Genomic DNA, 17,766 nt, shown 5'->3' on the forward strand with positions numbered 1-17,766 from the left:
GAATAAGTACACCAATAAAATTTTAAGGTTATGCTTTAGTTATTAGCTCTTGTAAATGTACTACATTTATCTTTAATGTCATACCTTTGGATGCACAATCTGCCTTTTATCCTACAAAAAACTAGTCAATAATTCTTATACAAAAACATTATGTGCAGCTTATTTCTTTTGCTTTATGTCTGTCTGGATTTAATATAACAGTTGCATTATTACACAGAAAGTCATTCCACTTGTTATGTATTAAATACAAAGATTTACATAAAAGGGGAAACAGTAATGGGTTTACAACTGAACCTTGTGGTGCTCCATTACTGACTGTTGCCCAATCATAAATATTCACCAGTTCACATCCAATGAGTTACACAACATTGGTTTCTGCACTGTCTTGTCTATTACAGTTTCAGACATTCATTGGCTACGTTAATCCAACCATAAAATATCAGTTTCACTAATAAAATGCTGAGATTTACACAGTCAAATGACTTTCATTGGTGGCAGCAACTACTGACGGATTCTGTTTTATTATTTCCTTTTTTTGTAGAATTATGTGAATGAACGTGAAAATGGTATTCATAGTTGAGAAACCATTCTGGAATACAAATGGTGATTCAATGAATACCGTATTACTGCCAATTGCAACTTGTGACACACATGACAAGTAATTTACATTATCTCAATCTGTAGTCCGATCAAAATGACAAACTGCAGTTGATCTTTCACCTTTACTTAGTTCTTATCTTAAATAGAGGAGGATATTTACCATAAGAACATGTACAAATATTTTTGTATAAACTCTGACAAAGTTAACGTGACATAATGAAAGCTTTGGATCAAGGCAACCAGGTAGAGTCAGTGTTTCTTGAATTCTGAAAAGCATCTGACTCAGTACCACACCTACAATTATCGTCAAAAGTGCGATCATATGGGGTATCAAATGAAATTTGTGACTGAATTGAGGACTTTTTGGTAGAGGGGACACAACATGTTATCATGGATAGTGTGTCATTGTCAGATGTAGAAGTAACTTCAGGTGTGCTCCAGGGAAATGTGTTGGGGCCCTTGCTGTTCATGCCATATATTAATGACCTTGCAGGCAATATTAACAGTAATATCAAGCTTTTTGCAGATGATGCAGTTGTCTACAATGAAGTGCTGTCAGAGAGAAGCTGCATAAATATTCAGTCAGTTCACGATAAGATTTCAATGTGGTTCAGGGGTTGGCAACTTGTTCTAAATGTTCAGACAAGTAAAATTTTGCATTTCACAAAACAAAAAAATGTAGGATCCTATAACTATAATATCAGTGAGTCACTGTTGGATTCCGCCAACTGATGCAAATACCTGGGTGTAACAATTTGTAGGGATATGAGATAGAATGATCATAAAAGTTCAGTCATGGGCAAAGTAGGTGGTAGACTTTGATTCATTGGTAGAATACTGGGGAAATGTAATTAGTCTACAAAAGAGATTGCTTACAAATCACTCATGTGACATGTTTTAGAATATTGCTCAAGTATGTTGGACCTGTAGTAGATAGAACTAACAGGGGATATTTAATATATAAAGGGAAGAGCAATATGAGTGGTCACAGGATTGTTTAATCTGTGGGAGAGTGTCACAGAGATACTGAAGGAACTGAACTGCCAGACTCTTTGAAGACAGATGTAAGCTATCCCGAGAAGGTCTATTAACAAAGTTTCAAGAACAAGCTTTAAGTGATTATCTAGGGGTATACTACAACCCTCTACATACTGTTCACATAGGGATCATGAGGATAAGAGTAGAATAATTACTTCATGGACAGAAGCATTCAAACAATCATTGTTCTCACACTCTATATGTGAATGACACCCTAATAACTGGCACAATGGGACACACCTTCTGCCATGCACCTCATGGTGGTTTGCAGAGTACAGATGTAGATGTAGAACATGAAATTCTAATATGAAAACTATTCCACTGTTATATTCCCGTACACTTTTATATCAAAAGTGTAGACCAACAGTAATACAGATTAATCATGTAGGGAAGCCCCGGGCCACCGGCAGTACACCCAATTCTACGAGATGACAGTAATTCAGTTCATTGAATTATAGACCTAATGCCGATATTACAAAGCAGCTATTACATACTATCACGTGACTTATGTACCCTTGCATCAGGTAGATGAGTCAAAAATATGAAAACCAACTTTCACAAGCAGGTTCAATCATACCAGGTTTTTGCAGTTAAGCATCTGTAAATAATGTATTTCTAGTTTTTTGGATAGTTAATAGGGAAAATTATTGGACATAACACATATTGAAAAGCAAACTGGTATATGCAGTAAAACAACTTAGTAGTATTAAGGAGTGAATTCTATGTTATATGGCATTCCATCTCTTCACTTTATTTCTCTCTCTCACCTCAATAATTGTTCAAATATATCAAACAGTGACTCAAAGTATTCATCTGATTCATCAAACCTGTCAAGAAGGAATATCAAAACAATATGAAAACATATGAAATATGATCAAACTCTGTAACTAATATCAGGACTAAAATGATGATAAATGTTGTCTATGAATGACAAAAAATCAAATAATGGAAATTTGAGGTAGGAATATCAACAATGCAGGAAAAGATAGAATCTACTTACCATAAAGAAGGCGCATTAAGTTGCAGACAGATACAATTAAAGTTCACATACATAAAGCTTCCGGCCACAGCCTGCATCAGTAAGGAGAAATACACACTATTCATACGCACAAGCAAGTGTATCTGACACTGGAATTGGTGATCATGAGTGCATCAGGTGTGCTTACTTGTGTGTATGACTGGCATGTGTCTCTCTTTTGCTGTTGAAGGCTGTGGACAAAAGCTTTAGCGAGTGTCCTTTAATTGTGCCAGTCTACAACTTACCGTACCTTCTTTACGGTAAGCAGCAATCTAGCTTTTCCTACATTTTTAATGACATAAAATCATTATACGAGCCAACGAACATTGTTACTAGTCAATATAATAGCCCATCTTGGATGGAACACTACTTAAAATAATGGAAAGGCAACCACTCACCTTTAGCAGACATGTGCAGTGTATAGATATGTTACAGAACACAGCTTTTGAGCCCTGGCTCTACTTCTCACAGAAAGTATACACATTCACAATATACACACAACCAGTTGGACACCCAAATGCACAATAGTGCAGCCACAACAACACTGCCAACATTTATTGCTATTTTTTTTTTAAATATACACCTTCTCATGTTTCAGCCACAGCCATTCTCAGGACCACATAAAAAATCTTGATACATTGTATCCTGACAGTTCTCATATACTCTTCTATCACTGATTAGTTGATAGTGCACATAGGCTACTCTACAGAACAAGTGTACGTCAGAACTGACAAGATACAGTGTATCAAGATTTTAAATGATGTGATTCTATGAAACACATTACGGTGAATAACATTAAATAAGAATAGTGATTGAGATGGAGAACTATAGTGACTCAAAATAAATTCATGGCAAAAGATGAGCATACACAAAACAAGTTAAAAGAACAACAATTACCATCATATTTACAAAAAAATCATACAGCTGCATCAAAATAATTCCCTCCGATTCAAGTAACATTTTGCAAGAGAATTTCAGTTGGTTGTATTACTATATAAGAACTCAGTGACGCAAATGTGCAGATGGGAAATGTGCAGATAGGAACTCCCCCTGCAATTTATCCAAGGTTCCCGTAATCCTCCTAGTCTCAACCTTCAGTAGTCATTGTTCTTCACCCACCTATCCCTTCCCTGTTCCCACTCAAAAGCCTTTTATTGCTCCTATGAACAGCACTTTGCTGTTCCCTACCTCTACCTTGCCCTCCCTCCCCTTCTCAACCTCAGCCTCCTCCTTACCCCCATCATCAAGACTGCATCTTCCATTACGCGCAGTTGCTTGCAGGTTGGCCTCGGCAGCCAGAGACAGTGGTTAGTTGCAAGTGACCTGCATTTGCATGAGTGTGTTTGTATGTTGTCTATTTCAGAAGAAGACCTTCTGGCCAAAAGCTTATGTGTTCAGTAGTCTTGTTGTTGTGCCTATCTGGAACTCTCAATCTCCACTATATGATGAGTAGCAATCTATCCCTTTTACAATATTATCATTATTCCGTTCCAGATTTTCCACTGTCTGAGTTATAGAAATTTTGGATTTACAGATAGGCATGTGAAATAGGGAATAGGCGTGGAGAACAAGGCAACAGTTGGCAAAACTGTATAGAGGGCCACTGGCATCACCATGGATGAGAAACTCTCACACTGGACATCAGTGCACAAAGAGAGCAATCTGGTGCATACTTCAGAAGTCATATGGGTGATTCTCATTGCCTGTATGATTAGCCACTCAAAAGTGGCCTCATTTAGAGTTAAAAACTATAACACATGTTTGTACAAGTTGGGGTCCAATCTCACGTTCCTTACGTGTTAAAAGAGCAAAAACTATTTAAGCTCCTCTTTAACTGCAGTTGAGATACAAATGAAAACAAAAAAGACACGAAAAAATAAATGGTTACTGGCATTCCAAACTTGTTGTTGTTGTTGTTGTGGTCTTCAGTCCTGAGACTGGTTTGATGCAGCTCTCCATGCTACTCTATCCTGTGCAAGCTTCTTCATCTCCCAGTACCTACTGCAACCTACATCCTTCTGAATCTGCTTAGTGTATTCATCTCTTGGTCTCCCTCTACGATTTTTACCCTCCACGCTGCCCTCCAATGCAAAATTGGTGATCCCCTGATGCCTCAGAACATGTCCTACCAACCGATCCCTTCTTCTGGTGAAGTTGTGCCACAAACTTCTCTTCTCCCCAATCCTATTCAATACTTCCTCATTAGTTATGTGTTTTTCCATTCGTCTGTAAAGAATTCGCATTAGTATTTTGCAGCTGTGACTTATTAAACTGATAGTTCAGTAATTTTCACATCTGTCAACACCTGTTTTCTTTGGGATTGGTATTATTATATTCTTCTTGAAGTCTGAGGGAATTTCGCCTGTCTCATACATCTTGCTCACCAGATGGTAGAGCTTTATCAGGACTGGCTCCCCCAAGGCTGTCAGTAGTTCCAATGGAATGCTGTCTACTCCCGGGGCCTTGTTTCGACTCAGGTCTTTCAGTGCTCTGTCAAACTCTTCACGCAGTATCATATCTCCCATTTCATCTTCACCTACATCCTCTTCCATTTCCATAATATTGTCCTCAAGTATATCGCCCTTGTATAGACCCTCTATATACTCCTTCCACCTTTCTGCTTTCCCTTCTTTGCTTAGAACTGGGTTTCCATCTGAGCTCTTGATGTTCATACAAGTGGTTCTCTTATCTCAAATCATGAAATAACACTTTTTCTAACTGAATTTCAGAAGCGATATCATTGGCAAGATCACGTATTGCCTCTATCTTCGTTCTTCATTAAAAATAAATGGTTCCTGAGGGTGCTGTCAATCCTCATCCCCTCCACTATATATATAAATGAAAGAACAGGCAATTTGAAAAGTAAAATAATTACTGTACTACAAACAAAAACTGAACTATCTGCAAATACTTACATCCCTTCGTGGTGAAAGCAAAGTATTAAGGACAATATGATAACAAGGCATATCATAATCAGCATTGGCACTAAAATTGTTGCAACAAACTCATTAACATAACTTCTTTGTGGAACTTCTGCCTTTGAGGGTGCGGACCATATTGTATCTGACTCTATAAGATTATTGTAATGGTCCACTACACCTACTTCATGATGTGCCAGATGTCTCAAAGATGACAACTCTTCAGTAATTACCTGAAAATAGAATCAGATGTTCAAATCAGTCAGTACAGAATTAAATCACTATGAATAAAAGAAACTTGGAGGACTGTATACATATCTACTCAAGATGTGAGATGATATCATTACATATTAACTCAAACTATAACTTTCAAAATTACTTAGTTCTAAACATCATTTCATCAAATTCTCTTCATTTGAAAATAAAAGAAAGACAAAGTGCATTTCAGAACATGATGAAAGTTTGGCTTCCTATTAACACCCTTAAGACTTCAAGTAAAATAATTAAACTATCTATTTTATATTGGATCTATTTTTTGCCTTAAATGGGATTGTTAGCTACGTTGTGATAATTTTTCCTGAATCAAAAAAGATGTGAATAATTTTTTATGCATTACCTGTGCACCACTTACCAATCTGAATGCACACCAATCTAATGCAAAGCCTGCATCTCTGAAGAATCTGTCAACTGTTGTACGTTTAAAATCTCTTGGGCAGGACAGTAATTTCCACAGTGGTTTCACTTCTTCTTGCAGTTCAATTAGTGCAGCAGAAAATTCAACTTGGCTTCCCAGCTTCAAAACTACTCTACAGCAAAGACATACAATACAAAAATTAGAGCTCTCAAATTCATTTCAGGGCTTCAGTACATTGCAAAGCTATTTTTTGTGAATGATGCATTGATATTTCATGATACAGTACAATGCTGCACTATACTGTCATATATACAAAACAAATAAACCACAGATCACAATGCTGTAATATGAGCTTAATTTAGCACGCTCTTATAAAATGATATATTACAATATTAGTTATGACTTTTATGAACTACCATTGAGATACAACAGAGACCAAGTTGTGTCCTAGATAATAAGATTGGTCAACAGCTTTAAACTCACAATTATGGATGTGAGGTCTGCAGGGTACATATAAAACATATGATTACTTATGGTCATAGCATGAGAGACTCCACATAAAGAGATATCTACATTAACAACATTCTTCAATCAGGCTTAGTGATTCAACCTATGTTAATATATTGGAGAATCTACTGAGCTGTATTACACCTTTCATTAGAGTGTATTAGGATTGTGAAAAATTCAAAACTGAAAAAGCAGTTAGGTAGGATGATTTCATATCATTAGAGTTATTCTGAGCAGTCCTAGAAGTAGTTTTCAGATTGTAAGTTGGTGGAAACAGGGGTACTGTTTATTAATCAAACATACATAAACTACCTTCAGTTTGCTGATGACATTATAGTGTTGGCTCTAGAGCATATAAACGTGGACAATGAATGGTTTAATGTAATTGAGAAACAATGAAAGGGCTATACTCGACATCAATTAGACTTATTTATTACGATTTCCAGTGTCCGTTGAAACAAGTTAGTTCCAAAACCTTTTGCCTGATGTGATTTTGTCATTAACTAAAAAAAAAAAGACCAGATCTGCTGTACAGGGGACCCAGTTCTCCGCTACACAGCAGGTGGCCGAGGTCTTGCAGTGTGTTGCTCCCACACTCATCCTGTTCAGCACCCTTCACCCAGAGTAGGTGTTGTCACAGCCAATAGCAGGTTCCTCTTTTGGAAGTACAGGGGATGGGCAAAATAATGTGAACACCTGTATTACTTGGGAATGATTTATTAATATGGAGTTGGACCCACATTTGCCGTAATACATCTGTGATTGTTCTTGGAATACTGGCATATAATAATTGTATAATCTCCAGTGGAATGTTATGCCACTCTTCGATCAGAATCTCTTCTAACTCCTGTAGTGATGAGGGAGTCAGAAATCTGCTCCAGAATCTGAACTCTAATACCACCCACAAGAGTTCAATAATGTTCAAGTGCAGAAAATGTGCTGGCCAGGGAAGACACTGCAGTCCAGTTGCATTAACATCCTGAAATATGGCATCATTGTTGGGGAACAACATTTGAATCTTAGGGTGCACCTGAGCACTTAAAATGTTCACATAATTATTGGCTATAACATGGCCTTTGACAATAATGATGGGACTAGCAGAATACCATGATATGGCTGTTCACACCATCACACTTCCACCTCCATGACTAAGCGTTGGAAGCAAGCTATCTGGATTGTAGTCTTCTATTGGCGTTCATCAGACATAAACCCGGCCCGCCATTGGAAATAACGAAAACGGTGACTCGTCGGACCATACGATGGGTTTCTACCGATCAGATGTTCAGGATTTATGCTCCTGACACCATGTTTTCGCTTCTTTGCATATGCTGTCATCACTAGTGGTTTTGGTACAGCAGGTTGTCCATGAATATTCACTTTGTGGAGTTCTCGGCGGACAATGTTGAAAGATACAGGGTCTCGAAGATGGCTATTGAGCTCTGCAGTCACTTTAGCCGCCATAGTTTTGTGTTGTTTTCACACAATTTGTGTTAGCATGGAACGATCTCTGTCATTTGGTTTTGAATTGCACCCACTATTACATTTACATGATGATGTCTTTCCATTTTTTAAGAATGCTGTCATGGCTTTTGAAATAGTTGCTCTTGAAACATTCAATAAGTTGGCTGTCTTGGTTACTGGTGCTCCAGATAATTGGGCCCCCACAATCCACCCTCTCTGGAACTCTGATAGGTCTTTCATTGCACGCCGACCTCAGCATCTGAATGCAAATAAAAAGTGTGCACTACTCATAAACAACCCGTGCTGATGCCCAGTCCATACTGAACACTCACAGTCTAGCGCAACACATGATTTACATGCGTTGACGACCATCAAACACAACCATCCCATTACTACTGCTGTTCACAATATTTTGCCTATCCCCTGTGTACCAAGTGCTTTTTAGATCTATCCTCCACTTCAGCAGCTGGTGGTGCTTGTGGGCATGCGCTAGCACCCGAGTTCTTTGTAGGAAATTTTTCCTGCACTATAAGCATCTCCTAGGTGGCTGCAGAGCATGCATAGGTTGACAGGGGTGGGCTTCCATATTTGCCCACTCCAATCTTTGTACATCCATCTTCTGATACATTATGGGTCGGCAGGTGTTACTATACATTTATGTAGTAAGCATTACATGTTCAGCTGTAATTACAGGTGTTATTTTACTTGTAATTGATTTTTACATCTACATAGCTATACCTTGCAAACCACCGTCAGGTGCATGGTAGAGGGTATGTCCCATTGTGCCAGATATTAGGTTTCCTTCCTGTTCCAGTCACGTACGGAGTGTGGGAACAATGATTGACTGAATGTCTCTGTGGGTGCAGCAATTATTCCAATCTTATTCTCAGAATCTATATGAAAGTGATACATAGGGGATTGTAGTATGTCCCTAGAGTCACCATTTAAAGCCAGTTCTTGAAACTTTGTTAACAGATTTTGTCAGGATAGTTTACGTCTCATCCTCAAGAGCCTTCCAGTTCAGTTCCTTAAGTATCTCTATGACACTCTCCCATGGATTAAACAAACATATGACCATTCATGTTACTGTTCCTTTATATGTTCAATGTCCCCTGTTAGTCCTATCTAATATGTGTCCCACACAATTGAGCAATATTCTAGAACTGGATGCATGTTACTGTTCCTTTATATGTTCAATGTCCCCTGTTAGTCCTATCTAATATGTGTCCCACACAATTGAGCAATATTCTAGAACTGGATGCTCAAGTGATTTGTAAGCAATATTTTTTTGTAGACTGATTGCATTTCCCCAGTATTCTGTGAATAAACCAAGGTCTACCACCTGCTATACCCGTAATTGAGCCTATGTGATCATTCTATTTCATATCCCTACAAATTATCACACCAAGGTATCTGTAGCAAACATCACGCAAATGCAGAGGTGGGAAAAAATCAAACTTTGTCTTTATTCCACCAAAATATATGTAGCCTCAAGAATAAAACAGACCAGTTGTTAATAAATTTAAAAGACGAGTGTGAAAGTGAGCCTGATATACTGTGTTTCGCAGAACATCACGTTATGAGTGGGATCCACATGACACAGATTGAGAACTTTAGTTTAGCTACTCATTACTGTAGATCTGTTATGGAAAAAGGTGGTGTTGCAATATTTATAAAAAATAATATAGTGTATAAACCCCTAGATTTAAGCAAATACTGTGATGAACAACATTTTGAGGTGTGTGGCTTTGAATTAATAGCAGACAGTGCAACTGTTATGGTTCTGGCTGTTTACAGGGCACCTGATGGAAATCTAAATGTATTTCTAAGACAAATTGAATCACTTCTGGCCCACCTAAGTAGGAAAACTAAATCAATCATTGTTATGGGTGACTTCAATGTGGACCTTTTAACAGAAAATAGAAACAAGACAGATTTTTAACATTTAATGTACTGTTACAATTTAGTACCATTGGTGGACACTCCAACTAGAGTAACTGCCAGTTCTACCACTTTAATAGACAATGTATTTGTAGATAAGGATATTTGCATTAATTTAACCATGAAAAATATTATAAATGTTCTCTCTGATCATGAAGGGCAATTCCTCACTCTAAACCAAATGAATGTACAAAGAAAAGAAAATTTCATTTGGAAAACATCTAGGATTATAAACAGACACACCACTGAAACTTTTAATCAGCAATTACAGCTTGTGGACTGGTCTCCTGCATATGCTACAGTTGATGTTAATTCAAAATTTAATATATTTATCAATGAAGTTACAAGCCTTTTTGAAGAAGCATTTCCTAAAAAATCTGTGAGAGAAAACCTGTTCAAATCTGGAAACAAGCCTTGGATTACTAAAGGCATCAAAATCTCTTGTAAAACAAGAAGAGAACTATATGCTGCAGCCAGGAGTTCAAATGATAACAGTAGGATTACACACTATAAAATCTACAATAAAGTTCTGAATAAGACAATTCAGGCAGCAAAGAACATATGCTTTAAGGCAGAAATTGACAACTCGAGCAATAAAGTAAAAACTATCTGGATATTTGTAAAGAAGGAAACGGGGAAAAATGCAGTTTGTAGTGAAAATATCCAAATCAAAAGTGAGGGTAATCTTGTTAGCGATCCAAAAACAGTTGCAGACACATTCAACAACAATTTTTTAACAGTAACAGAAAAAATAGATTTACAAGGGTCCATGAAGCAAGCCATCAATCTTTTGAAAGCTAGAGTACCTGGTTCAGTACAACACATGAAGGCAAAAACAGTCACTGTTCAAGAAATTGAAAGAGTTATTAAATCCCTGAAAAGTAAAAACTCTGCTGGAATTGACAAAATTTCTAACAAATTATTAAAATACTGTTCCAGCCACATTTTTGATGTGTCACTTAAGCAAGGAACAGTTCCTGAGAGGCTTAAGTATGCAGTTGTAAAACCGCTGTATAATAAGGGGGATAAGACGGATACTGCTAACTATAGGACAAGCTTTTCAAAGGTTTTAGAGAAACTAATGCATGCTAGGATAGTTAAGCATCTCAGTGAACACAATAGTTTCAGCAAAAGTCAGTTTGCATTTCAGAAAGGTCTGTCAACAGAAGATGCAATATTTGCATTTACTGGCAAACTCTTGGAATCTATCAACAAAAAACTGAAAGTGATTGGCATATTTTGTGACCTAACAAAAGCATTTGACTGTGTAAATCACCAAATTCTTTTACAAAAAGCTGCACATCTCGGTATAAGTGGTGCAGCAGGGAAATGGCTCGACTCATATCTGTCAAACAGGAAACAAAAAGTTGTAGTAGATAGTCAAGTCCTCTCTCTACAGAACATTATAGATTCACCATGTTCGAGTATGACACTACACTACTTATTGATAATTCAGTAGATAAGCTTGAGGTAACAGCAAATAAGGTTTTAAATGAAACGGTGAACTGGTTCAACATTAATGGTCTTATTTTAAATTACTGTAAAACAAACTACATTCAGTTCCACAAAACATCCAAAGATGAGGAAATATTTGTAAAGCTAGGTGAGCAGACAATAACCAGGGTAGATTCCTCAAAATACCTAGGCTTGCATATTGATAGCAAACTGAATTGGTCAAACCACATCATGGATCTGTGCAAAAGACTAAGTTCATCAACATACACATTGCGCATTGTTTCTTCTTATAGAAATATGGAAACCATGAAGTCAGCATGTTATGGTTACTTTCATGCAATTATGGCATTTGGAATTATATTTTGGGGAAATCAGCCACTGGTTAAAAAAGTACTGTGTGTACAAAAAAGAGCCATAAGGATCATATGTGGAGTCCATCCTAGAGCCACATGCAGGAATCTTTTTAAGAAGCTTGAAATACTTACATCCACTGCGCAATATATATTCTCGTTGATGTGCTTCATAAGAAAAGAAAAATCCATCTTTAAGCTGAATAGTGCATATCACAGCCACAATACTAGAAGGAAACATGATATCCACTATGAACAGCCAAATCTAAGTATGGTGCAGAAAGGAGTCCGTTTCAGTGGCTGTAAGATTTTTAATGCCCTCACTTCAAGAATTAAGTGTTTAGTAGATGATGATCTCTTGTTTAAAAAAACCTTAAGGCAGTTCCTATTGCAAGGATCATTTTATACATTAGAAGAGTTCCTGAACTACGGTGTTTAACACCTCTTGTCTTGTAAATTGCAAATGTATGCCAAAATTTGTATTTGTAATACCGAATATTTTGATTGTGAACTTATATTTTGCAATATTTATTTCTCTGTAACACTTATTATTTTGTACTCTTTATCTCTCTCTCTAAAATGTATTTTTGTAGTGGGACCTAAGTTACTGCTTACTGTTTTTTATTGTGTAATCTCTATCTATATCTAAAATGTATTTTTTTGTAGTGGGACCTAAATTACTGTTTACTGTTTTTGTTTTGTTTTATGTATTACCATAAATTCTGGCCAAAAGCTTGTAAAATTGACACATTCCATATCCTGTGATAGTGTCACAACATGGATCACCGGAACACGAGATAAATAAATAAAAAAATAAAAATGTATATGAATTGGTGGATTCCAGCAGTGACTCATTGCTCTTACAGTCATACAATACTACATTTCTTCATTTTGTGAAGTGCAAAATTTTAGATTTTTGAACATTTAGAGCAGGTTCCAAATCTTTTCACCACATTGAAATCTTATCAAGATCTGGCTGAATATTTATGCAGCATCTTTCAAATGTCCTCTTTGAGGGTATCTACATCGAAACTGGTATCAGTGACCATGGCGTGGTTTTGGCAGCATGTAGATGGACTATGGCTCAAGTTTAAAAGAATAGGTGACAAGGCACTGGATAGACATGTTCATAATGGGAGGGAACCTTCATGGTATACAGCCACTGCAAAGAAACTTTTAAAGAAATAGAGATTACTGCGTAACAGGTGTAAAGCAAATCATAAAGCTATAGGTAGAGAGGAGGTGCTGAATGAAACGCATTTGGCTGTGAAGAGAGCATTGCATGATGTCCTCAACTAGCATTGTAGCAGAATATTGTCAAATGACCTTTCACAGAACAAAAAAATAATTCTGGTCATATGTAAAGACCGTTAGTGGCATCAAAGTTAGTGACCAGTCCTAGCGAATCAGACGGGAACTGAAGTTGAGGGTAGAAAATCAAAGGCTGAAATACTTAACTCCAATTTCAAATGTTCCTTTACAACAAAAAACCCAGGAGAATTACCTCAATTTAATCCTCATACCACTCAAAAGATCATGAAATAAGTATTAGTGTCAGTGGTGTTGAGAAGAACAAAGGTCCAAGGCCTGACGGAATCCCTGTCAGATTCTATACTGAATTTGTGGCTGAGTTATCCCCTATTCTAACTGTAATCTATTGTAGATGTCTTGAACAAATAACTGTGCCCAGTTCTTGGGAAAAGGTACAGGTCACACCCATCCACAAGAAGAGTAGTAGAAGTGATCCACAAAACTACTGTCCAGTATCCATGACATCAATTTGTTGTAGAATCTTATAACATATTCTGAGCTCAAGCATTATGATGTATGTCAAACAGAATGACCTCCTCAATGCCAACCAGCATGGATTTCAAAAATATCGATCATGTGAAACCTGCCTTGCACTTTTCTCACATGACACACTGAAAGCTTCAGATCAAGGCGACCAGGTAGATGCAGTATTTCTTGTTTTGTGAAAAGTATTTGACTCCATACTGCACCTACACTTATCGTCAAAAGTTTGATCATATCGGGTGCCAAGTGAAATTTGTGTCTTGAGCGAGGGCTTTTTGCAGGGAGGGCACAGCATGTTATCTTGCATGGAGAGTCACATCAGATGTAGATGTAATTTTGGGTGTACCCCAGGGAAGCATATTGGGACCCTTGTTGTTTTTATTGTATATTAATGACCTTGCAGACACTGTTAATAGTAAAAATCAAGCTCATTGCAGATGATTATTTGTTCTCGTTACATACAATATATTTCCATCATGAGTGGAGTTCCTATTTATCTGTCCTAGGTAGTTTTCAGAGAAGGCATTTAGTGAAGTTTTACAGGATGTATTATCAAGTCCACCACAACCGTTTATTGTTGGCACGCAGGAGGGAGGGGTGGCGACAGAGAGAGAGAGAGAGAGAGAGAGAGAGAGAGAGAGAGAGAGAGAGAGAGAGAGAGAGAGAGAATCTTCTGAAGCTCTAAACTGTATACTGGAAACTTAGGAGGAAGTAACATTTTGGATATATGACAAATAAGGATAAGACAATAACACTTATCCATAATTTCAGGGACTGAGAGAAACATTAAGATTTGCTTAGTCAAAGCGGAGAAAATATGGAAGTAATTAACTGACACAATAGGATACTGTTGATAGGACAATTTTTTTTTCTTATCTACATCTACATCTACATCTACATCTACATCCGTACTCCGCAAGCCACCTGACGGTGTGTGGCGGAGGGTACCCTGAGTACCTCTATCGGTTCTCCCTTCTATTCCAGTCTCGTATTGTACGTGGAAAGAAGGATTGTCGGTATGCTTCTGTGTGGGCTCTAATCTCTCTGATTTTATCCTCATGGTCTCTTCGCGAGATATACGTAGGAGGGAGCAATATACTGCTTGACTCTTCGGTGAAGGTATGTTCTCGAAACTTCAACAAAAGCCCGTACCGAGCTACTGAGCGTCTCTCCTGCAGAGTCTTCCACTGGAGTTTATCTATCATCTCCGTAACGCTTTGGCAATTACTAAATGATCCTGTAACGAAGCGCGCTGCTCTCCGTTGGATCTTCTCTATCTCTTCTATCAACCCTACCTGGTGCGGATCCCACACTGCTGAGCAGTATTCAAGCATTGGGCGAACAAGCGTACTGTAACCTACTTCCTTTGTTGTCGGATTGCATTTCCTTAGGATTCTTCCAATGAATCTCAGTCTGGCATCTGCTTTACCGACGATCAACTTTATATGATCATTCCATTTTAAATCACTCCTAATGCGTACTCCCAGATAATTTATGGAATTAACTGCTTCCAGTTGCTGACCTGCTATTTTGTAGCTAAATGATAAGGGACCTATCTTTCTATGTATTCGCATCACATTACACTTCGCTACATTGAGATTCAATTGCCATTCCGTGCACCATGCGTCAATTCGCTGCAGATCCTCCTGCATTTCAGTACAATTTTTCATTGTTGCAACCTCTCGATACACCACAGCATCATCTGCAAAAAGCCTCAGTGAACTTCCGATGTTATGTGACCAAGCAGAGAACTAACATTAGAAATGGTGTTCAGCAATGTTAATTAATGTTAAGATTCAAAAGTAAAATGCTATGATGGTTAATGAACCAATTTTATTTTAAATTGCCTTAAAAGGAGTTCTGCATCAATGGTGTTTATCATTTTGTATGTTAAAGATTAGGAGAGATGGTAGGGGAACTGTTCACATTTCTGAGTTCAGTGTACATACCTGTGTAAGGTAACAAGAGGTTTCCCTTACAGCAGTGTACAGCTACTTTGAATGTACCCAGATAGTAGGGCTACTAGAGTAGGTATCAATGATGTTACCTTTATAGTTGAAAAGAACATAAAACCTTCCTAGATATCTCCACTATGAAAGCCATGTTCAGGGCAGCAATGTCCAAACCAAAACAGTGTTCGCATATCAATACTCTGCCTAACCTGAAACTGATTATATTAGGAAAATATCTAATGACCCAGTTAACATTAATGCAAATTTTATATACACCTAGAAGTTAAGTTTCGTGTGCTAGTATGGTAAATTTTATAGTGGAAGTTTCAGCAGATAACCACACCTGGGTGGGTTTTAAAATTTTTCTGCTTGGTGGTAGTTATGGTTTAGTTAACTTTTGTAAGGGAAAATATTTTTATATTTTGTTGAAATATTGTTTAATATGGTTATGTCTTAAGAGGTGATTTCATACCAATGGTTAACTTAAAAGGACTTAGACTTAAGTAATAGGCGCTAATACCTAATCAAATTTTATCATATTTAGTATATGTGTAAAATGGGAGCTGCTAAGTCTGTTACTACTCTCACTCCATAGGCTTTCCATAGTTGGCTTTTATAACCAATTTTTGAGCCTACGGTGCATGAAGCTGGCGGTGTCTATTCTATAGGATTGCCGAGCAACTTTATTTTATGGCCCACAAGCGAAGTTGTTCCCTCCCGTCCCCTGCTATATTTCTTTGGTTCTAACATTATTAATCTTACATTTCCTTTCTTACTTCCCCATCTGAGACACACTTCTATTCTCCCTCTTCCCATATTCAATAGCTCCATTGTGTGAGCCTCTCTTTCATCTGTGCCCTGAAGCCTGTTTTGACAGGACAGCCCAAGTAGTAGTAACACTCAAGTAACTTCCATACAGAAGTGTGGGGACTCTGAAGAATAATTTCACTGACAGATGATGAGCCATAATTGGTATGCTCTGTGCTTTTATATTGAATGGACATTGTATATTGTACTAAGTGGAAACAAAATTGTGTGTACAGAATGCAGTGCACTTGGTAATAAAGCACTATCATATTGCCTAGACTGTGAAAAACCCACCACAATGTTGACCCCAAGTTGTGAATATGTGATTTGTGTTTGCAATTGTGATCACCTGCAACCATGGCACACTTACTACAATGTTACTTTGCTGAACATTCGACGCACACTGGTGCAAGTGTCACGGATGTGTGAAGTAAGAGTGGCTACTTACATAGTAAAGAGAGTGAAAATTTTGTTCAACCTCAAATTACTAGTGTATTTTGTGTGTTTACAATGATGACAGTGACAGTGACTACCTCTAGCAGCAACCTACACAGCATAATTCCACCAGTCAACTGAGGCAATTATTCTGCATTTCAAGCTTCCATGGACTCGCCACAGGTAGCATTCTGTATTGAGACAGAACAACAGCAACTGGCTAACAATTATGGTGCCAGGTTACCATCGCCACCACAGTCGTCAACCGGCGGAAAGCACAGAAATTATATACCACAACATGCACTGTGCACGCAAGCTGTCAGCACACCACACCCCCTCGCTGGGCCGAACATTAAGCTCTTTCTCTTCTGCACAGATGACACTATGTTATAGTTCACTACAACTGAATGCTTTTTTTGCACACTGAGATATTACAGACAATTCAGAAAAACTCATCACTCTACTATATCACTAGGTGAGCATGTCGAACTAGTGAGTGACTCCATCCTGTCATCGCCACCCTCCAATAAATACGAGATGGTGAAACGAGTGATTCTGAGAAGACTCGCTCACCCACCAGAACAACAACTACATCAAGCATTGTATGAAGTACGCCTTGACAATAGCACTCTGTCACAGCTGTGGCGCCACCTCCGGCACTCACCTGACACAGAGGTCATCAACGAGCACAAGCTGTGCTCTAGCTGGCTTCCCAGGTTGCCAGCTGTGGTCCAGACAGCACTGATAGCCCACGAGCAGCAGCAACCGATGGAAGACAGACTCACACTGGCCAACAGAATATATGTCCTTGCCTGTCAGTATAACCACTGCCCAGATGGACCACCCCACAACAACA

The 17,766-nt window shown here is 37.9% G+C and overlaps 1 protein-coding gene across 4 annotated transcripts in view; it reads right to left on the reverse strand.

Annotated features, from left to right (window-relative positions):
* Window positions 1-17,766, reverse strand: part of LOC126355858 (epsilon-sarcoglycan) — a 99,839-nt gene that overhangs the window by 30,293 nt on the left and 51,780 nt on the right. Inside the window, exons 5-7 of one of the 4 annotated variants that reach the window (XM_050006347.1) lie at window positions 6,206-6,380; window positions 5,572-5,807; window positions 2,406-2,465 (exon numbers count right to left, since the gene is read on the reverse strand). In XM_050006347.1, coding sequence (XP_049862304.1) covers window positions 2,406-2,465; window positions 5,572-5,807; window positions 6,206-6,380 — 471 coding nt within the window. Of the gene's footprint in view, window positions 1-2,405; window positions 2,466-5,571; window positions 5,808-6,190; window positions 6,381-17,766 lie in introns of all 4 variants that reach the window. The other 3 variants (XM_050006346.1, XM_050006349.1, XM_050006348.1) reach the window with 3 other exon arrangements.

This window comes from Schistocerca gregaria, chromosome 3, assembly GCF_023897955.1.
Source record: "Schistocerca gregaria isolate iqSchGreg1 chromosome 3, iqSchGreg1.2, whole genome shotgun sequence".
Lineage (NCBI taxonomy): Eukaryota > Metazoa > Arthropoda > Insecta > Orthoptera > Acrididae > Schistocerca > Schistocerca gregaria.